General features: G+C 47.9%; 1 protein-coding gene across 10 annotated transcripts in view; it reads left to right on the plus strand.

Moving 5' to 3' along the window:
- The first annotated feature begins 7944 nt into the window (after window positions 1–7944).
- VPS13D (vacuolar protein sorting 13 homolog D) overlaps window positions 7945–21946 on the plus strand; it is a 240856-nt gene continuing 226854 nt past the window's right edge. For 8 of the 10 annotated variants that reach the window (XM_034671220.1, XM_034671222.1, XM_034671224.1 and 5 more), the window contains exons 1-5: window positions 7945–8099; window positions 11151–11322; window positions 17374–17451; window positions 20163–20353; window positions 20452–20532. In XM_034671220.1, the coding sequence (XP_034527111.1) occupies window positions 11226–11322; window positions 17374–17451; window positions 20163–20353; window positions 20452–20532 (447 nt within the window). In that variant the 5' untranslated portion in view covers window positions 7945–8099; window positions 11151–11225. Of the gene's footprint in view, window positions 8100–11150; window positions 11323–17373; window positions 17452–20162; window positions 20359–20451; window positions 20533–21946 lie in introns of those variants that run through there. The other 2 variants (XM_034671221.1, XM_034671226.1) reach the window with 2 other exon arrangements.

Genomic DNA, 21946 nt, shown 5'->3' on the forward strand with positions numbered 1-21946 from the left:
CACTGACTCCTGGGTCTGGCTTTGGGTCTGAGCTGGGGTTTGTCCGTGGTCCTACTTGCTTGCCTCCAATGTGGAGGGGAAGATGGAGTCCTGGCCACTGGACTGACTGGCCCGTGCTGTGCCTGGAACCCAGAAGCTCCCCAGAAACAGCTGCGCTTGCTGAGAACCTGGCCACTCCCTCAGGCCCGGAATCACCCCGCTGGCCTCTGACTATGCCCTCATCACAGGCCCTGTCACTCAGCGTCATTGGCTCTTGGGGTGACACTGCTCTTGGGGTGAACTGGGGTCTCTGCAGATTCGCTTGTTCACATGCAGCCCCCCTCCTCACTTAGGGGAGTGAGATTCTGGCCTCCAGGAGGATCCAGTCTGGTGACACCTATGAGGCCCGTCACAGTGTGCTCAGAGGAGCGTGGGTGTGGGGGGCAGCCCTGGGAGTACAGAGAAGGGCTCCCGGGCGGAGCAGTTTTCCAGAAACTGCTCCGCCTGGGAGCGGTGGGGAAGAGGTTGCTGGCAAAGGAAGTTAATGTAAAGGCCAGAAGGGGAGAGAGACCCTGGCCCTTGAATTCACTAAGCCAGCCCCTGGGTCACTCACCCTCTTTCCTGGGTCACAGTCACTCCCTCAGCACTACCCTCCCCATTCTTGGTGATTTCCTGGACCGCCTCTCCTCCCATAGCCCTGCCCTCTACCCTCTCCATACCCTAGAGCAGGGCTCGGCAAACTTTTCCCGTACAGAGCCACGTCGTACGTATTTTAGACTGGGGGGCTCTTACGGTTTCTGTAATGAGTACTCAGCCCTGCTGCCGAGGCAGAAACAGACACAGACCACACATCCACGAATGAGGGTCTGGAGTGTTTTCCACGCCACCAGGACATTCCCCAGTTCTGTGCAGACACCGAGAGGCGCTCTACAAAACGAACTCCATTCCGACACTTCTACCTGGAGGGAGCATCGGATCCCACAGGTGAGGGGCTCAGTCCCACAAGCCCGCCCCACTTCAGATGCCAGTCACCTGTGCAAGTGATCGCACCTGTGTTTATGACTCCTCGGCTGTAAATCAGAGGTTCCCACGAGCCCCTCCTTGGGTTCAATTAGTTTGCTAGAGTGGCCCACAGAACTCCTGAGACCAGTTTACTCACCCGATTACCAGTTTCTTAAAAAGGCTGGAACTCGGATTCAGGAACGGCCAGAGGGAATAGGTGCGTAAGGCTAGGTTTCTGGGGGAATGGGCTGGAGCTTCCACGGCCCCTCCGTGTGCCACCCTCCCAGCTCCTTCCCGTGGTCACCGATGTGGAAGCTGGCTGAACCCTGTTCTTTGGGGGTTTGATGAAGGCTTCATTACACGGGCATGGTTAATGAAATCATTGGCCATTGGTGATTGATTCAACCTCCAGCCCCTCTCCCCGCCCAGAGGTGGAGGTGAGGGGTTCCCGCCTTCTGATCCCATGGTGGGTTTCCCTGGCAACCAGCCCCCAGGAGCTCAGGGGTTTTTCTCCTGTCACCTCAGTAACATATACTCAGCTGCGGCTCAAAGGGGCTTCTCGTGAATAACAAGACACTCCTTTCACCTTTATGGCTAAGGTATTTCCAGAACTGAGGACACAAGGCCAAATATTAGAACAAAAGCTGCTCCCATTGCTCTGATCACTTAGAAAATTTGAAGCGTTTTAGGGGTTGTGAGCCAGAAATAGAGGACAAAGACCAAATAGGTAGATCTTATTATAAATCACAATATCAGGGGCGCCTGGGTGGCTCAGATGGTTGAGCGTCTGCTTTTGGCTGGGGTTGTGATCCTAGGGTCCTGAGATCGAGCCCCACGGCGGGCTCCCTGCTCAGCGGAGAGCTTGCTTCTGCCTCTCCCCCTGCTTGTGCTCTCTCTGTCTGTTTCTCTCTCAAATGAATAAAATTTTTAAAAAATCTTAAAAAAAATTAACCACAATATCAGAGGGGAAAATTTGGAGTATCTGAGGGCAGCCACCTGCCTGATGGGGTAACCAGTCAAAATGGGCCACACGCAGCCCCTCCTGCCTCTTTTTCTTTTTTAACCGTGATGGACCAAGTGGTTTGCCTGAAGCAGGGCCAGTGTGGGGTGAAAGGTGAGGGGTGAGGGGAGTGGGAGTCATGGTGACTGTGAATCTTCTCCATCTAATCTTCATGCCGTCAGCGTTGCTACGGGGCGCTCCGATGCACTAGCACAGAAGTCAAGACTTGAGGACCCCCGAAACCCAGGTGCCCTGGTGTGACCACTTCCTGTGTGACCTGGGTGTGTGGGGGGGCAGCTAATTAACTTCTCTGTGCCTCAGCCTCCTTATCTGTTAGGATAGGATTGAAATCGTACCTCCCTCAGAGTGAGGGGTTCCTTGAGTTACTGTCTGTAAAGTGCTTAGCACTATGCCTGGCACGTAATAAGTGCTCAATAAACATTAGTTGCTGTTTTGTGTGTAGGTAGGTGCCAGGGATGCAAGAGTCCAGGACAGCCAAGGTCCTTGTCCAGAGCTGACCTGTGAAGACAGACTGTGGAAAGGAATTCGTGTAGGCCGTGCCAGGGGATGGGAAGGGCTAAGAGAAAGCAGTGGCAGGGACAGAGGGGTGCAGGTGCTGCTAGCTTGCGGGGTGGGTTGAGGAAAGCTCTTTGAGGAGCTGGGGTTTGAACAGAGGCCTTGGTGAAGGGAGGGCAGCACACCCTTGGGACTCGGGGTGGGGCAGGACGTGAGGTCATGAGGGTGGCTTCAAGAAGCTGCTGGAAAGGATGTTGGGGTTTATGTTCTAGTGTGTAGGAGGGGTCCCGAGAGTGTGAGAAGTTCCTTAAGTTGCCTGGTCTAAGAGTTGGGAAACTGAGCTTCGATTTTTTTTTTTTAATTTTTAAAATTTATTTGAGAGAGAGAGAGAGTGAGAGAGAGAAGCAGAGGGAGAGGGACAAGCAGACACCACACTGAGCAGGGAGCCCGACGCAGGGCTCGATCCCAGGACCCCGAGATCATGACCTGAACCTGAGCCGAAACCAAGAGTCAGACGCTATGACGGACTGCGTCACCCAGGCGCCCGTTGAGCTTCAATTATTTTATCTCCATTATTGCCTTAGGAGATAGGCCAAGTACCCATTATCCCTGCTCTGCAGAGGAGGGCACAGAGGGACAGGGCCGGAGGTTTGATGCTTATCTAGAGTCAAGTCGGGAGGACAGCCTGTTCCCCGTGGGAGGTTCTTGATAACCAGCTCCTTAGAATTTCACAAGAAAGTCAATGAGGCCTGGGTTTAAAGGGCAAGTACTCTCTCTCCCTCTCCTGGGACTCCCCTAACCCGCCTGGAGCTCCATAGTTAAAAGCCAGCAAGCAGGACAGCATCCAGAAAGCCAGGAGGTTGAGCTGAGAGGGCAAAGCTAACCGTGAAGAGTCCTGGGATCCTGTCCTGGCTTCCCCAGCTGCCTGCCTCACAGCTGCTCGCTGTCCCTGCCTGGAGCTCAGAACAGCCAACCGTAAGATGAGGAGGCTGGCCCTGAACTGTGGTCTGTCCTTGTGCTTCTTCCCACAGGGCTGTCTGCATTTTCCTTTTTTCTTTTCTTTTTTAAAAAATGATTTTATTTATTCATTTGAGAGAGTGAGAGAGGGAGAGAGAGCACGAGTGGGGGGAGGGGCAGAGGGAGAAGCAGACTTTCCCCTGAGCAGGGAGCCCGATGTGGGGCTTGATCCTGGGACCTCAAGATCATGACTTAAGCAGATGCCTAACCAACTGAGCCACCCAGGCGCCCCAGGCTGTCTGCATTGTCACAAGAGACTCTGGACCCACAGTGTCAAATACAGTAGCCCCCAGGCACGTGTGGCTGTTGAGCTCCTGAGTGTAGCTTGTCCAAACTGGGGTGTGGCAGCTGCATCTCCATTCAGAATACCGAATTTTGAAGACTTAGTACAAAACATATATATAAAATATCTTATTAGTAATTTTTATATTGATTGCATATTGACATAATATTTTGGAGATGTTGGCTAAATAAATTATTAACATTAATTTTACCTATTTCTTTTCACTCTAATGTGGATACTAGAACATTTGGAATTACGGATGTGATTTGCCTTGAAGTTCTATCAGACGGTTAAATGCCTTCAAGATTCGATGAAATTAGTTTGTGATTAAAATTGCAACCTCTCCCCACCCCGACCCGGGTCCCAGGGTGCCTGGGTGGCTCAGTGGGTTGAGCGTCTGACTCTGGATTTCTGCTCAAGTTGTGATTTTGGAATCGTGAGATTGAGCCTCAAGTCAGGCTCTGCACTGGGCATGGAGCCTGCTTAGGATTCTCTCTCTACCTCTCCCCCTGTCCCTCCTCCCACCTCCTCATGCACTCTCTCTCTCAAAAAAAATTGCAGCTCCACTGACCCCTGAGATCCCTACCTCCCCTGTGGGACTCTTACAGTCCTTACCACCTGCTCCAATATTGTATAATTTATGTCTCTATTATATCTATTGCTTGCTCTCTGTTCCTCTTGTGAGAGCGTAAGCTCCAGTAAGGCAGACTTTTGCTATCTTGCTCAGTGATGTAGCCCCAAGTGCATGGAATAGTGCCAGACACATAGTAGGTACTCAATAAATGGTGAACAAATGAATGAATGTAGGCATAGGAGGTATGGGGGTTCCACTGTCACCAAATCTTCTTATTTTTCTAGAAAAGCTCCAAATACAGATTTTCATGTATAATCTTCAGCTTTTTAAAAGATTTTATTTATTATTTTGGAGAGAGTGTGAGCAGGGAAGAGAGACAGAGGGAGAGGGAGAGAGAGAATCTCTTAAGCAGGCTCCCTGCTGACGTGGAGCCTGACTCAGGGCTTGATTCCACGACCCCTAGACCATGACCTGAGCCAAAATCAAGAGTCAGACTCCCAACCTACTGAGCCACCCAGGTGCCCCAATCACCAGCTTTTTAAATGTTGTAATTCTGATTCTTTTAAAGCATTGTGTGAGCCAAAAGAAACATTTCTGTAACATCCAGTCCTCTCTGGTCTAGAGGATTCTGGAGGCTGAGATACACTAGGCCAGGTTAGGAAGGGCCTCATGGAGGGAGTGCTGAACCCTCAAATCTGGCCTGTCCCAGAAAACGTGTCCCTTGTGGGCCAACATGCATCTAAGGGTCTTGCATGGGTGGTGATTAAGGGACATCCCCATCTTGTGCAGCCCCTCACCTGTGCTGTCTGTAGCCTGTAGATTCAGTGGTCACAGCATGGGTGGGGACCAACAGAGGACTTTCCCTGTGGCCAACATCACCACTTCCTCTTGGCCAGGCCAACATTTGACCTTCTCTGTCCCCTAGGTCCCCCATAACAGGAGTAACTTTTGCTCTAATAATTGAAGACAGCTCAGGGAAGTGGGCTGGTGCAGGAAGGGCTGGGGGCTGTATTAGAGGGGGATGCCGGCTTGCAGCAGAGTCCAGACTATCCCGTGGTCTCTCTGCATGATCTTAAGTAAGTCTCCTCCCCTTTCTTGTCTTTGGTTTTCCCTTCTGTACAGTGAGGGCTTGGAACCAGCTCTGTATCTCCAAAGCCATCACCTGGGTGGCTGGGTCCCCTTGCAGACTCACCGAATGAGAATGCATGGTGGGGGGGTCTTCTTATTGAAACTCCCCTGGCCACCTATCTAAAACGGTATCCCTCCTTCCTACCTTGCTCCCCTGTGTGATTTTCCTCTTCAGGGCCTATAACCATCTGGTTCACTCTATATTTTATGTTGATTTTGCATTTTGCCACCCTCTCCTCCCCTGCTGGTATGTAAGCCCCATGAAGGCAAGGATTTTTAAAAATATCACCTTTATTGAGGAATAATTGACAGAAAACAATTTAGCAATTTTAAGTGCACACTTCAATGCATTGTGACAACTGTATACAGCCTTGTGTCCACCACGACAATCAAGATATAGCAGTGACATCACCCTAAAAGTTCCCTCGTGCCCCAATTTTTTATTTAAAAAAAAGTATTTTCAAGTAATCTTTATACCCAGCATGGGGCTTGAACTCACAACCTTGAGATCAAGAGTCACATGCTCTAACACTGAGCCAGCCAGGTGCCCCTTTGTGCCCCTCCTTAGCCAGTCTCCTCTCTCCAGACCTGGTCCCTAGCAACCACTGGTCAGCTTGTGCCATTCTAGTTTGGTCTTTTCTGGACTATCATAGAAATGGGATCATTACAGCGTGTGGTCTTTTGTGGTCTGGCTTTTTACCCAAAGCTAATACTTCCGAGGTTCCTCCAAAACGGTGCTTGTATTAACAGTTTGTTATTTTGTATTGCTGAATGGTGTGCCATTGCATGGGTACACGACAATCTGTTTATCCATTCTATCGATGGACATTTTCATTATTTCACTAACAGTGAAAATAGTTTTTGACTGCTAGGAATAAAGCTGCTGTGAACATTCCTGTACGTTCTTGAAATGCACCTGTGACTTCATTTCTTTTGGGTAAATATTTAGAAGGAGGATTGCTGTCCGGTACCTTCACAGATTCCAAAGTGAGGGCCCAAAGACTTTCAGTAATACGAGCTGAATATACGGTGTCCTTGCATCTGTGTTTTAATAAACTTCCCAGGGATGGCTGGGTGTTTCTGTGCTAGGAGATCTGGACTCTGAGATCCTTCGGCTCTAACGGGCTGCTTCCCTTCTGCCTTCCGTCCGTGGAGTCTGACGTTTTATATCCAAACCTCAGCCCCTGCACAGACCCAGGACTGAGATTCTGATAGGTTGTTCCCACCTCAGAGGAACTCAGGCCTTGCCAGGAATGTTCAGCCCACAGTCTCCTTCATTAGCTTAGCATTATGAGAGCTGATAATTATTATGGTAAATACACTATTGCAACCTTGCCACCGTGCCTCCTGTATCTTTTGGCTTTTTATGAGCCTGAGGTCTTCTTCCTGTCCTTCTGGGGCTCAGGCAAGATGACGTGCTCATTTGTTCATTTATTCCTTCATTCATGTATAACACCTTTAAATGAAAAAGATAAAATCACTGCTTTCAGGGAACTTTCAGGGTGGAGAAAGGTGACAAGGCAAGTATAAACAAATAAGATAATATCAATTAACATTAAGGTCTGGGAAGAAAATGCAACCAGGTGGTGGTTAAAGGGAACTTTAGATAAGACGGCAAGGAAATGTCCTCTGAGGTGTAATATTTGAAGCCAGAAAGAATTGACTGTAGGACTCTCCAAAGTTGCTCTGCAGCCCCCCAGCCACAGAATGCTATGGAGCACCTGAACTGTGGCTGGTTAGTATTGAGATGCACAGTAAGTGTAAAAGACACACTCAATTTCAAAAACTTACTATAAAAAGAATCCTAAACTATTTCATTGATTCTTTTTTCTGTTGGCTACAGGTTGAGATGATCATATTTTGGACATACTGAATTAAATGAAATACATTATTTGTTTTTACTTTTTTCTTCTTTAAAAATGTACCAAGTAGTAAATTAAAAATTACGATGTGTGTTGTACGTGTGGCTTGTGTTATATTTCTACCGGACAGCGGGTATCTCAGGGAAAAACATTCTAAGTAGAGAGAAGAGCAAAAGCACGGTCCTGGGGTGGGAACCGAGGGCTGCTGCGGGCAGTGAGCCAGAGAGAGGGGCAGAAATAGGAATGGATCAAATCCAGGAGGATCTGGGTGTCGGTTCTGTAAGGAGGTGGATTTTCATTCAAGCATAAGGGGGAAGCCGTTTAAAGCAAGGAAGTGGCTTGGTCTGAATTGTGTTTTAGCAGACCCCTGTGGCTGCTGAGTGGGGAGCCCACTGTGGGTGGGCCAGATGGAAGGAAGAATCCTGGGTTCTGACACCGTCGAAGCCACACGAATCGGCGGCCTTGCCCTCCCCTGGGCCTCAGTCTCCTCCTAGCCGCATAGGCTGGGGGCTCCTTTGGAGGTTCTCCCGCACCCGCAGCGGCATCCGCGAGCGGCCGCCGGCGGCAGGGGGCGCCTTCTCGATGACTCGGCGCTCGGCTGGCCAGGCTCCGGCGCGTCGCCCGCTCGATTGGTCGGGTCGGGGCGGGCCGGAGCTCCGCCGGCCAGCGCCATTGAGGAGCCGGGAGAGGAAGCTCCGCGCAGTGCCGGGCTGGGCGGGCGGCCCGGGACACAGACAGGTACGGGCCGAGGCGGGGCGGCGCCGGGCGGCGGGCAGGGTCGAAGACTGCAGGTGGGCCGTGAGCCCGTTGTCTGTCTCTCCGGCTTCACTTCGGACCCGGGGCCCGGGCCCGCCCGCGGGGAGCGCGCCGCTGGGAGCCCGGGGAGCCCGGCGTCCGGCCCTCCCGCCGTCTGAGCTCCACCCGGGGCCCTGGGGCGTCCGCGCTCCCGACGGCCCCGAGCCCCCGCGGGCACCCCAGGGACTGACAGGCTTGGAATTGCCTGGCTTCTCGGGACCCTGGCATCCTTGTCGTGGGAGTCCGAGTCCCCGCCGGACCGGCACCCGTTCCGGGGTCCCGGCAGCCTGATGCCCGGGGGTTGGAGACGGTGTCAGCCCGCGTCTCCGCGCCTGAGCCGCGGTCTCAGTGCGGGACCCCCGTGTGCGAGCCCCCCACCTCACGCCCAAGAATGGGGCGCTGGACAGTTCTCCAGAGTGTTTTAACCACCCACCAGCCTTCTGGGGTCACGCTCTGGGATGGGGACATCAGGCCTCAGACCAGTCTTTACCCCCGCTCCCCGGGATTGCACCCAAGCTGAATTCCTGGTTTCAGGTGCGGCACGCCAGCCGCCCGGCGCCGTTTCCTCCGGCCTTTATCTGGGAGGTGGGGGTCTCCTTTCCTTGGAGCCCCCCGAGTGGAGGAGGGGCTGGGGGACCCTCACCTTCAGGGCAGTCCCGTTCCTGTGGGGCCCGGGTCCTGGCACTCGCCCCCCTCTGGTCCCTTATTCTCTGAGCTCCCCGGCTCCCACAACGCTCAGGCCCGGCCGGCTTGGGGAGCAGCGCCCTGGTCCCTTTGCCAGTCCTTCCTACTCCCGGCTTTGGCCGCCCCTCGATGGAGGGGCCTGGCTCAAGGTCATGCCCGGCTGTTTGCCCTCCCGTGGGCTGAGCACTGATCCCCAGTGTCACCTACCCCACCTTTTAGGGGAGGTCAGGTTCGAGTTAGTGCCAGGCGGCTGCCTGGAAGCCGTGATGGACCCGAGTGTAAACACTTTGGGATTCTAGCCAGTCTGGCGGCCCTTCCTGACAACAGATTCCTTAAGGGAATCCTTGAAGTGGCTTCAAGCCTGGGTTAGATGCTTAGCCGAGCTAATAGATTCTTTCTGGCTTGAGTCTTAAGTTACTGACCAGGGCATTTACAGTGCTTCTCACCCCAGCTTTTCCCTAATCTGTACTTTGCATTCTTCTACCCTCAGGGGAAGTAGAGTAGGACCAGATTTTTGTACAAACTGACAGTTGTTTCCCTCTGTTGGGAGAGCATTTGTAGTTGGCACTATAGAGAGTTTGTTGGCATTTTAGGGGTGAAGTCAGTGGCGTTAACTTCAAATAAAGAGGACTCTGATTTTGGCTCCCTGCCTAAGTGTGTTTGGAGTCTACATAGTAATACTAGAATAAGGTTCACGTTTTGTTTTCACAGACTTACTTGTTTGAAGTTATAATATAGAAATGTTTCTTTTACCAGACCGTTAAACATTTCTTATTTTTAAGAATTTGTTCTTGAACCTCTCCATTAAATAAATGTATCCAATAATATCTAGCAAATTCTTAGTTTTACACAAAATATGGCTGAAAAAAATCTTTGGAAAGAAATCAGTATTTCATCAAATGCTATTTATTTACTTGTTTATTTTTACCGTCACCGATGGCAAATAAAAATGAATCTTGCTGGAAATGCAAGACACTGTTGACAAATAAAAGTCAGTGTTTCCTGGAGGTTCAGTTAACTCTTTACAGGGCCTTGTGTTTTGGGTCGTTGTTGGGTGGTAGCCTTTCATTTGGGATAAGTGTATCTTCTGGCACTAAGATGAATCACTGGAGGGGGGGCAGAGTGCCTGGAAAGGATCCTGAAAGGGCCGGTTCCAGGACACATGCCATAGCAAATCTGGAGTGTCCAGCATGGTGGGCTGGTGTCTGATGTGCTTGGCTCAGAGCAAGCTCTGGAACTCACAGTTCTAATTGGGATCTGCTAGCTAGCTGAGCAATTTCAGAACACATTTCAATTTTTATGTCTCAGGTTCCTTCGTGTTAACTTTTTGCAATACTAAAAAGTAACCTGTATATTTATGCTATGCTAATAAGCACAATTTTCTCATAGGTAGTGGTAAAGCAGTACTGAGTGTAAGTACTGTAGCTGGAACCAGAGGATTTCTTGTATTTGTATTACTAAGATAGTTCATTGTATGAGCATCATCTGGTGCCTGGGCTCCTGTAATGCAGGTCCAGAACATTTAAGAACAGTGATAAACCCCTGCCTTCTCCCTTTCACTTATGTTATTTTATGAATGATCTTGATGAACAAATTTGCACAATTAGGGAAGGCTTAAAGAGGATCATTGCAGAATATGAAGTTTATTGAAATCTCTTGGTGCATTTTTGCCTTAATCTAGGACAGAGTTTTTCTTTCTTTTTTTCTTTCTTTCTTTCTTTCTTTCTTTCTTTCTTTCTTTCCTTTCCTTTCCTTTCCTTTCCTTTCCTTTCCTTTTCTTTTCTTTTTTTTTTTAAGGGCAGGGTTTTTCAACCTTGGCCCTGTTGACATTTGGGGTGGATGATTCTTTGCTGTGGGGGAGCTGTCCTGTGCATTGTAGGACGTTTAGCTGTCTCCGTGGTGTCTACTCACAAGATACCAGTAGCAACCCCCAGTCACGATAATAAAAAATGTGCCTAGATATTGCCTGGTTACACTTGGATGAGAACCTCTGACCAGGACAGTCTAGTCCCAAGGTGAATTACTAAAGGCAAGCAGTTTAATGATCAGTTACATTGAAAGGACAGACAACTTGTAATTGTAGGTATGTTTTGGCATATTTACAAGTGACTGTGCCTTGTAGCTGTGTCAGAATGTAGACGTGTTGGTTAGATCCTCTGCTAACAGGGCGTCTTCCAGTGCTGGTCGCCCCATCTTTTCTTAAATCTGTGCTTTGCATTCGTCCACCTTTAGGGAAGGTAGAGTAGGGAAATCAGCTTAGAAAAGCACCTGGTTTTCTGTTGATTTCCTTTTTTTCTCTTTCTTTCATAGATTCTTCTATGACCATGAGAGAGAGAAGTAAAGAATGATCCATGATTTTTAAACACCTGTCTTGAGGATATAGTCATGTTGGAAGGTCTTGTAGCCTGGGTTCTCAATACCTATTTGGGAAAATACGTCAATAACCTGAACACTGATCAGCTCTCTGTTGCGCTTCTGAAAGGTGAGTACATGTATCTCTTTTTGGTAAAGTGTGCCACTGCAGATGACATATCTGTTTCTTTATATTCATTTTGTTGTACTGAGAATAATAAAACATAATGCCCAGATGGCTTTGTACTAAGTATGTGTAAAAGGAAATATGTTCTCGCACATGACGCTGATTATTATTACAGGGTAACTTAAGTATGTAGCTGTATTGCTATAGATTTTAGGGAACTATTAAATATTAAAAAGAAAAAGACTATGCTGTGGGTGACTGCACTTTATCCCAGTTAATTTTTTAGCTTTATGAAGCTTAATGGAGGTGGTCATGATGTAGTGACAGTGGCATTGGCTTTGGCTTCAAATCCTCCGGTGTTACTTATTAGCTATGTGAACAAGCCATTGAAATTCCAAGCCTCAGTTTCTTTAGAAGAAGCGGGTAAGGGGCACCTGGATGGCTCAGGTCATGATCCCAGGGTCCTGGGATCGAGTCCCATATGGGGCTCCCTGCTCAGCGGGGAGCCTGCTTCTTCCTCCCTCTGCCTCCCCCTGCTCATGCTGTCTCTGTCACTTTCTCTCTCAAATAAATAAATAAAATCTTAAAGAAAAAGAAAAAGTGGATAATATACCTCTCCAGGGTTGCTGTAAGGCTCAAATGGATCAAATGGAATGACATTGAAAGCTCCTGTCCTGCTGGTGTATAGTAGATGCCAAGTTGAAGCTTTAAAATATGTTGCTGTGGGGTCTTTGATAGAATAAAGGTTGAGACGCTTTAGCCTTTACAGGCCTATCCTTGGTAAATGCCTATACGTGATTTAATGCAGTGCAGGGAATTGGTGTGAAGATCGGAAAACTGCTTTTTCCCCCCTCCTCGTTTTAATACAAGTTCTCTTTCCTCTACTGAAAATGGAATGCTTGAATAAATCTAGAGAAAGGAGGTAGTCAGTCTGCAAGCATGTAGCATCCCAGAAAGTGGAAAGGAGATCTCAGATACAGCGGGAAGTTCACCTTCGTGGGGGTGTGGGTTTTGGCAGGTGGGCCAGGACAATTTAGTGGAGATGTGGTGGACTAGGAAAATAGGGTGCCCGTGGCTCACTTCTCCCCCAAAGTGTTGTTCCCAGGTTTTTCTGACCCATGTAAACCAGTGAAAGGATTGGTCTCTGGTCGCCCCTCCCACTCCCTTCCTTTCATTGGAAACAAAAGTAGGTTTTTTCTTCATCTCTAACTTCTGTCCCGACCTTTTCCTCCTGTCCTTAGAAGGGAGCTGCTAAGTGCAAGGTGAAAGTGACCAGTCTGTCAGGGAAGAGCTTGTGTTCCAAGTATAAGAGTAGTGTCAAGGTCACCTCTTTGGTCACTTACTGAAGTTCTCATACACGCTGTGAAGCTAACCAGGTTGCACAGGGCAGGTAGCAGGGCCTAGAAAGGGAATTGCAAACCATAACCTTGTTAATAAAAGAGCTAGCTCTTTCAAGAGTGTCATGGTAAGAGGGTGTTTGCCGAAGAAATGAATAAATAGAAATTTGTGGTATCTGATATATCATGGACTCTATACTAAACAGATTTCTCATCTGTTTTAGAATATATCTGGTAATGACACCTGTGTGTATCTGATTCTTCAAAGTGCTTTTCTATTTGTCCTGTTTAAATAATATTTTCTATGCAGAGTAGAAAAATTTTTCTTTCATAACCATTGTTAATGTGGTGCCCCATCCTTAAGATTCAAAGCACACCACAGTGCTTGGCTAGGGAGGCGTTGGAGCATGGAGCATTGCAGTGATAGTTAAAGCAGTGTTTGGGGGCAGAGGGTCCTGTGTAGGAATAAGCATGTTATTTCAGTCCATCTGCAGATATTTAGCGACTGAGATGCTTTGGGAGATGCCAAGAAGACAGAGATAGTGGTCAAGAGTATGAATTTTGTAGCCAGACTTGTTTTGTTTTGTTTTGTTTTAGGGAAACAGAGAGAGAGCGGGGGTGGGGGTGGGGGTGGTGCAGAGGGAGAGAGAATCTTAAGCAGACTCAACAACCAGTGCAGAGCCCGACTTGGGGCTCGATCTCATGACCCTGAGATCATGACCTGAGCCGAAATCATGAGTCAGAGGCTTAACTGACTGAGCCATCCAGTCACCCCACCCAGACTCGTTTTGAATCCTATTTCCTCCATTTACTAGTAGCTTGGGCAGATTATTCCAATTCTTCATGAATTCTCAAATTCCTCCTTTCTGTAAATTGGAGAGAATATTAACTGTCTCGTAAGGTTTTGAAGACTAGACACATTAATGTAGGTCAGAGAGCTTAGAACCATTCTGGGCATATAATGGCCCCTCAGTCAGTCAGCATCCCCCATTGTCACGATCGTCAGCATATGATTGGCTTGGGTTGGACTTCAAGGGTGGATTGTGCACACATACTAAAAGTGATAAAAATGCAAAATAGCGTACAAGTTGTCGAAAGAGAGAGAACTTGTATATGATTTCATTTGTTCTGTCTCTCAGCAAACACCATTAAGCACCTGCTTTGGGTACGGCTGTGTTATGGACTGATACAGAAAGGGGGGACAGTAGTAGATACCAGGAGCTCAGGCGTAGGGTCTGAGCCTGGTTTCACCACTTACCAGCTGTTTGTGACCGTGAGCAAGTTACTTAAGCCTCCTCTTGCCACTTGAGATCAGACAGACCTGGTACGAACTCTAGGACTACCTCTTACCAGCTCGGTGATTCTTTTTTTTTTTTTTTAAGATTTTATTTATTTATTTGATATATAGAGAGAGCACAAGCAGGGGGAGCAGCAGAGGGAGAGGGAGAAGCAGGCTCCCCACTGAGCAAGGAGCCTGACTCGGGGCCCAGTCCCAGACCCCCCGGGATCATGACCTGAGCCAAAGGCAGATGCTTCACTGACTGAGCCACCCAGGTGCCCCAGCTCTGTGATTTTTTTTTTAAAGATTTTATTTATTTATTTGACAGAGAGACAGCCAGAGAGAGAGGGAACACAAGCAGGGGCAGTGGGAGAGGAAGAAGCAGGCTTCCAGTGGTGGAGCCCGATGTGGGACTCGATCCCGGAACGCTGGGATCACGCCCTGAGCCGAAGGCAGATGCTTAACGACTGAGCCACCCAGGTGCCCCCAGCTCTGTGATTTTTTTTTTTTTTTAAAGATTTTATTTATTTATTTGACAGAGAGACAGCCAGCGAGAGAGGGAACACAAGCAGGGGCAGTGGGAGAGGAAGAAGCAGGCTCCCAGTGGAGGAGCCTGATGTGGGGCTTGATCCCAGAACGCCAGGATCACACCCTGAGCCGAACGCAGATGCTTAACGACCGAGCCACCCAGGCGCCCCCAGCTCTGTGATTTTTAAGCAAATTGCTTACCTCTACACCTAATTTTCCTCCCCTCAGAGTGGAAAAGATAATTGTGTTAGCTCATATTGTTTCGAGGCTTAGATGCTGGAGAGGAAGTGCTCGACACTAGGAAGATCTCACTAGATGATTGCTGTTCCTATTACTCCACCTCGGGGGTCCCTGCCCTTGGACACCTGTTAACTTGTTAGTCATGCCAGGCGCACTAGAGATGCAGACACACTGCGGGGAGGGGGATGTGTGAAGCAGGGCAGTCACTCACCCTGTTGGGAGCACCCTGGGGAGGCTGTCACAGAGGGAGCCGAGCAAGAGTTCCAGCTGGAGTTCGGCAGGCAGCGCGGGGTGGGTCACTGCATTCCAGGTGGAGTGAAGCTTGTGAGCACAGGCAGAAAGCAGAAAACTCGCAGGGCATGCTCAGGATGGTTTGGGGCCAGAAGATAGCAGCTGCCAGTGTCACATCATGGGGCCTCAACTGCGGGCTGCAGGCCTATCTATATTTGTGGCCCAGCACTTCAGGCCATCCTCCTTTTTGTTCTTATCAGCTCTGCACCTCGGGCTGGCTTTCTAAGTGACGCAGAGCCACCGCAGGAAGAGAGTTCAGCAGTCATCAGTGCTGACGGAAAAGCCACCAGCCTCTATATGGACCCCAGTTCTAGGGACTCCACTTCTTGCTCGGCTAAGCTGAGGCGTTTGGGGAGGAGATGTCCAGGAATAAGCTTGCACGTTATCTGCCGGGAAAGACACGGAAAGCACTATCATTTATCAAGTCCTCACCTACTCTGGGTCCCTTGAGGGACCTTTCCCAGCAGGGCCAGGTGTGGGTGCATGTTTGAGTGGGTGGGGAATCAGCGAGCCTTCCCTCCGGAACCACCTACCGGCTGACCGACCGCTGCTGCTGTTTTGCCCGATTCCTTTGTTTCTGACATGCTGGAGGTTGCCCTTTCTTTTCGTCCTGTCCCTGGTTTCTCCTCCTTCCTAGAGCACCTCTTTCGCTCTCCGCACTTCAGCGTTAATGTTTCCTGGCGTGGGCTGCCTGCGGTTCCTTCCACTTCCCCAAGGTGCACAGCAGCCAAGGAAACCTAGTGCCGTCTGCCTTTGTGACAGATTTGGGTATTGAAAAATAGGGCAAATGATTCAAATTGCAAATGATGCTCTTCCAAAGAAGAAACCATATGCTTTCCCCCTTTAAGTCAGTTTCAACTGTTGAGGAACATGTTTCATGTTTTTTCCCCCCCTTATGATCATTTACTCCCCAGATGTGCAATTAGAGTTGTTTCCAGGCCCTCTGGGGCTATTAACCTCTCCTTAGTCTTAAGCTATGTGGGGACCCACGTGGGGACACAGGTTCCTGCAAAAGTCTACAACATAAGCTGGTTGCCTTTGCTCTGCACCTGCCAAGCTGCTAGATTTCAATACTTTAGAAGCCAATTACCCACAGTCTTGAACAGCCATTTAAAGGAAAAAATAATTGTTTCTTCTATAAGTTTGTCTCCGGCTGGCTTGCCTCTCTTCTGAGTTCCTGTACCAGTGGCTCCTGGGTGGTTGTCTGTACTCCCTGTTCTCAGAAATTGCCTTAAGTTGTGCAAACAGTTTTGTAGAATGATGGCTGTCCTCCTCCACCCTTTAGGATGGGGACCCTGCCTTCTCTTTTCATATTACCAGTGGCCAGCACAGTGCCTGCTAGAGACTGGGGAGTGATATGTCAGTGTGGACGCATGACTTCCACAGCCGGGAGAGTGAGGGCAAGAACGAGGCAGAGAGCCTTGGCTGTTCAGAGACATCTTGTACCCCTAGGCTTAAGTCCTGTAAAAGCTGGATCTGGGGCGCCTGGGTGGCACAGCGGTTAAGCGTCTGCCTTCGGCTCAGGGCGTGATCCCGGCCTTATGGGATCGAGCCCCACATCAGGCTCCTCCGCTATGAGCCTGCTTCTTCCTCTCCCATTCCCTGCTTGTGTTCCCTCTCTCACTGGCTGTCTCTATCTCTGTCGAATAAATAAATAAAATCTTTAAAAAAAAAAAAAGCTGGATCTGAAAAGGCCCTTCTGCAGTGGTTTGTTCTTTGCTTTCGAGCAGGTGATTAAGCCTGTATGCGTAGATGTGGAGCAGAACGTGTGGAGCTGGTCTCTCCAGAAGGGAGAGTAGAATTCCTTTTGATTGACCAACTTTATTTAACTCTCATGGGCTCTCAGATGTTGCGTACAATAGACCCATGGGGGGGGGTTTCCGGGGCTCGTTAAAAATTGCAAAATTCTGTGTTTCAATCCCAGAGATGTCTCACAGGGGGCCCTGGAGCCTGCATTTCTTCCCAGGTGACTCAGATGTTAATGGTCGTCTGGTGAATATTCACCCAAACTAGGGGTCTGCAAATTGGCCAGCTGACCAAATCCAAACTGAGATGGCTTTTATATTTTTAAAGGCTTTAAAAAAAAAAATCCCCAGAGAGAATACACAACAGATACCATAAAGTTTGTACTGTCTGGCTTATTGTAGAAAAAGATCCCTGCCTGTACCCTTCACCTGCCAGTGAGCTTCTGCTGTCAGAGTGGGCTGGCCAGGAAGCTAGTACAGACAGAGTACGCAGGCTGGGCGCCGTGCTACTCCTGGCTTTTTATAGCCAGGCTGAGCTGTAAAACTTTCCCTTTCACCTTCAAAGATTTGCACACAGTAGGTGCCTGCTGCCTGTGTTGGGTGAACATTTCATGCTGTTGTTTTTATTTTTCAGGTGCTGTTGAGTTGGAAAACTTGCCCTTAAAGAAGGATGCCTTGAAAGAATTGGAATTACCATTTGAAGTCAAAGCCGGTGCGTGGCACTCTGCAGGAGAGGGCGGCAGTCGTACATGGCTGCTTCCACTGCTTGGGACGGGAAAACCGAGAGCCCTTGAGTTTGGCTCTGTTTGAGCAGGAAGAGGCAGGATAGGAAATAGGGAGTTTAGATCAGTCGTTGAGTGTGGCCTTTTCAATCAGGATGACCTTGGGTTAGCGGTGGGGAGGCAGGTGTTTCCCAGACCCATTGAATCAGAACCGCCAAGGGAGTGTCATTGAACCCGGATGTTTAATAAGCGCCACAGGTGATTCTTACATATCCTGAAGTGTGAGAACGTCTGTCCTAGATACAGGGGAGTTCTTATTTTTTGGGGATTCATAGTATTACTGAGAGACAGTTTATTGAATGAAAGGTGGGTTCTGAACAGTGTGCTTGGGTGTGTATTCCATATCTGCCATTTCCTGGCAGTGTGGGGAAGTTCCCTCACCTCTCTGTGTGCTTCTCAGTCTCTAAGAGGAGATGGTTGTCATTGTACCTACATCAGAGGGTTGTGGAGAGGAATACATGAGTTAATGCATTAAAATTACTCGGAACAACGCCTAGCACACACAGTAGAGGTTTGCAGTTGTGATAGGAGTTCTGCGGTTACTTAGGTTTGGTGAGGAAACAAGAATTGTACTGGAGTAAATATATTCTTTGTTGGGGCGCGCAGCTGGCTCAGTCAGGGGAGCCTGTGACTCTTGATCTCCGGGTTATGAGTTCGAGCCCCAGGTTGGGTGTAAAGATTACTTAAAGTCTTAAAAAAAAATTCCTTGTTAAATGACCGTGTATAGAATCAGTCCCTATTCAGACATTGTCATCATTCAATTATAGCCTGTTGATGTCAGTCTTTCTATCATTTTTGGGTACTTATATTACAATAAAATGCAGGGACAATGCAAATCAGTTGCTAGGTGAAGTAGCATAGATTTCTTGCAAAAGATTTAGGCTTTTTTAAGTCAGTTCAAGTGATGGGTGAACTGCCAGAATCACAGGCAAAGGCACTGATGAATTAGAATCTGAAAGAAACTCAGGAATGATGATACTGAGGGTACTTCCAAAGATTATTATTTGAATATCAAAGGATTAGGAGAGGCTCTTGGGGAATATTGACGATGTTTCCTAATATTTTTGCAAAAATGACCCTATTTGTACTTGTTTTGCAAAAATTAAATGAAATGTAACGGAGGTTATATTTTGCTGTCACCTAACTTACAAAACATGCCTCTCCCCTGAGTAGTTTAGGTTAGAATTGCAGCTGCACACCAATTATTATTAAACTCTGCAGTGAAAATTGCTATTTGGTTTCAGTTATGATATAAACTATTAAATAGAAAAAGCTTACTTTCATTTTTCTAGATAAAATCCAAATTAAAACTTTTTTTCATTATCTGTTGCCACATTTCTTAATTTATTACTGGATTACACAGTCGGTCACTTGGTGTTAATATTCTCTTACCTTCAACAGATCAATCCCACTTGAATTCTAGATCTTAGAGGGTAGCAATTGATAACATGTGTTTCTTTCAGAGGGAGCATATTAGTTGGGCCATGTGGATCTTTGAGAGATCCTTTAGGACAGTTCAGATATCCTTATGCATTATTCCTTAGTGCTGACTTGCCTCTTATTAATTGAATTTAAAGAAGACCTGTGTCCTAGGAGACTTGGCTAGAAATGTTAGGACTTGGGAAATCAGTATCACGGTTCTAGTAGGTTTCCAGTCATTCCGGGTTCTCATGAAGAATTAGAATTCTTCCTCGATAGAGTGCCGCAGTAGTACTCTGACTCATGTTTCAGTTGGTATGTTCAAGACTGGATATATTGTAAGTAAATCCGGTAACTCCCAAGAAGTGCTTCTCAACCAGCCCACGAATAACCAACAAGAAACCGGTTTCTTGCTCAGGGGCTCCTGCAGATGCTGTGGGGAGAAAGACACCCCAAGGAAGTTTAAGATGTAGTTCCGTTGGGGAAGAGACACTTCTCGGAGGAGGGCTGTTGCATTTGATGGGGTCAAGTCACACTGGGCTTTTCTTTTTTAAAGATTTTATTTATTTGATGGGGCGCCTGGGTGGCTCAGCGGTTAAAGCGTCTGCCTTCGGCTCAGGGCGTGATCCCGGCGTTATGGGATCGATCCCACGGCAGGCTCCTCCGCTATGAGCCTGCTGCTTTCTCTCCCACTCCCCCTGTTTGTGTTCCCTCTCTCGCTGGCTGTCTCTATCTCTGTCGAATAAATAAAAAATCTTAAAAAAAAAAAAAGATTTTATTTATTTGAGAGAGCGAGAGAGAAAGAGATAGCGACAGAGATAGAGACAGAGATAGTGACAGAGATAGAGACAGAGATAGAGACAGAGAGCACAAGTGGGGAAAGAGAGAGAAGCAGACTCCCTGCTGAGCAGGGGGCCCAATGCAGGGCTTGGTCCCAGGACCCTGAAATCATGACCTGAGTGGAGGCAGATGCTTAACCCACTGAGCCACCCAGGTGCCCCCACCCTGGGCTTTTTCCATCTTTTATTTTATGGTGCCTCGTTCTTAGATCTCAGCCTGCTAACTTCTGTTTCCCATGTACGAGAACCTGCTGCCTGTTTTCTTAGATTAAAAAATAAATTGTAAAAGTCCTCATGCTTCTTATAGAAAACTGAAAGAATACAGAAAAACAGTAAGAAGTAAAAATGTGTATCGGCATTTGACAAGACTTTGCTTTCCCCAGGCTTCATTGGGAAGGTAACCCTTCAGATTCCGTTTTATCGCCCCCACGTGGACCCTTGGGTGATCTCCATCTCCAGCCTTCACTTGATCGGAGCTCCTGAAAAGCTAGAGGATTTCGATGATGAGAAGGAGAAGCTCTTGGAGAGGGAGCGCAAGAAGGCTCTGCTTCAAGCCCTGGAGGACAGATGGAAGGCAAGGCACGCCCCCCTCGGCCACCAGACCAGCTGCGGTGAGACAGATGAACTGAGCAGAGCACTGGATTTGGCTAACCCCAGCTCTTTCCTTTGTAGAATGAACGCCAGCGGAAGGGGGAGTCCTACTGGTATTCAGTTACTGCCTCTGTAGTTACGAGAATTGTGGAGAATATTGAAGTAAGTCCTCCTGACTTTTATAAAGTACGAACATGACAGGGACTTCTCAGGCTTAACTGTATTGCGCTTCTTAGTACTTTGTTTCTCGTGGGTTAAACCGAAACGGGCTGTACAGAGCCTTGGCTGACGGCTCAGGTGTGGCCTCTTCTAGTCAGTTCCAAAGGGAAACCGGAAAAGCAAGTCTCCAGCTCTGGGAAGACATAGGTTTTTCTTGCTTCAGCTCGTATGAGTAGGAGTTTTCCTTTTACTCACATTTTGCTTTGCTTTTGAACGTTGGACTCTTACTTGCTAAAGGATATATACCTCCTTCGAAGCCGGGTCTCCTAAACCTTCATGACTGATCATTTCAGGGCAAATCACTTCACCTCTCTGGTCTCGGTTTCTTCTCTGTAACGTGAGAGAGGTTGAGTGCATGGTTTCTAGTTGATTACATAGTGAATTGCGAACAGCCCACGGGGTGTTTCAATCTCTCACTGATGGATCTGGTGGTGGTTTGAGGAGTTAACAGTGTCAGGGCTTTTGGCCCCATTTTCTGCTTTAATTACAATTTTGTTTCATCCTCGAAAACTAGATCAGGGTCCACGCAGTTTTTATGAGTGCCGTAAGAGGGAGCCTCTACTCGGTACCTCCGGGGTTTTCTTGCAATGCCAACGTGCCACAGGCCAAATGGTTTCGAGGTATACTATTCCCCCCAAGATGCAGTCTGAGTTTGTTGGTTTCATAACTGTCATAACGTTGACAAAGAGATTGGTACATCTGAGGTGAGTGCTTTGAATTCTGTTTCAGGCAGGGTTGTTTTTTTTTTTTAAGCTGTCATTAATTTGAAAAAATTCATCATTATTTTTACTATTAGCTTTATTGGGATTTAGTTCACATCCTGTGAAGTTCACACTTTTAATGTGTACACTCTAGTGTTTTTTTTAGTGTGTTTACAAAGTGCCTGGATTACCACTCCGTAATTCCAGACCACTTTCATTAGCCCCCAAAGAAACTCCATGCCCACTTAGTAGCCACTCCCATTTCTCTTCTCCCTCCAGCCCCATGCCACCACTAATCTTTCTTTATGGAAACTGCGTATTTTGGACATTTCATATCCATGTGATCGTACACCATGTAGCCTTTTGTGTCTGGTTTCTTATACTGAGCATAATGCTTCCAAGGTTCGTCCATGTTGTGGCGTGGACCAGCCTTGATTCCTTTTTATGGCTGAATAATGTATTCAGTCAGAGATAGGGACCGTCAAAGATCAACAAAGTTGAATGTTAGTTAAAGTGGTGAAAACAGTTTTTATTCCATAACTGCTGACAGAAGCGGAAAGAGCAGAGCTCGGTTCCAAAATATACAGAGGTGACGGGGCCTTTTAAAGGGAGAGTGAGGCAGGGGATCCTATTGGGGGAGGGCTCAGGTGAAAAAT

This window comes from Ailuropoda melanoleuca, chromosome 11, assembly GCF_002007445.2.
Source record: "Ailuropoda melanoleuca isolate Jingjing chromosome 11, ASM200744v2, whole genome shotgun sequence".
NCBI lineage: Eukaryota > Metazoa > Chordata > Mammalia > Carnivora > Ursidae > Ailuropoda > Ailuropoda melanoleuca.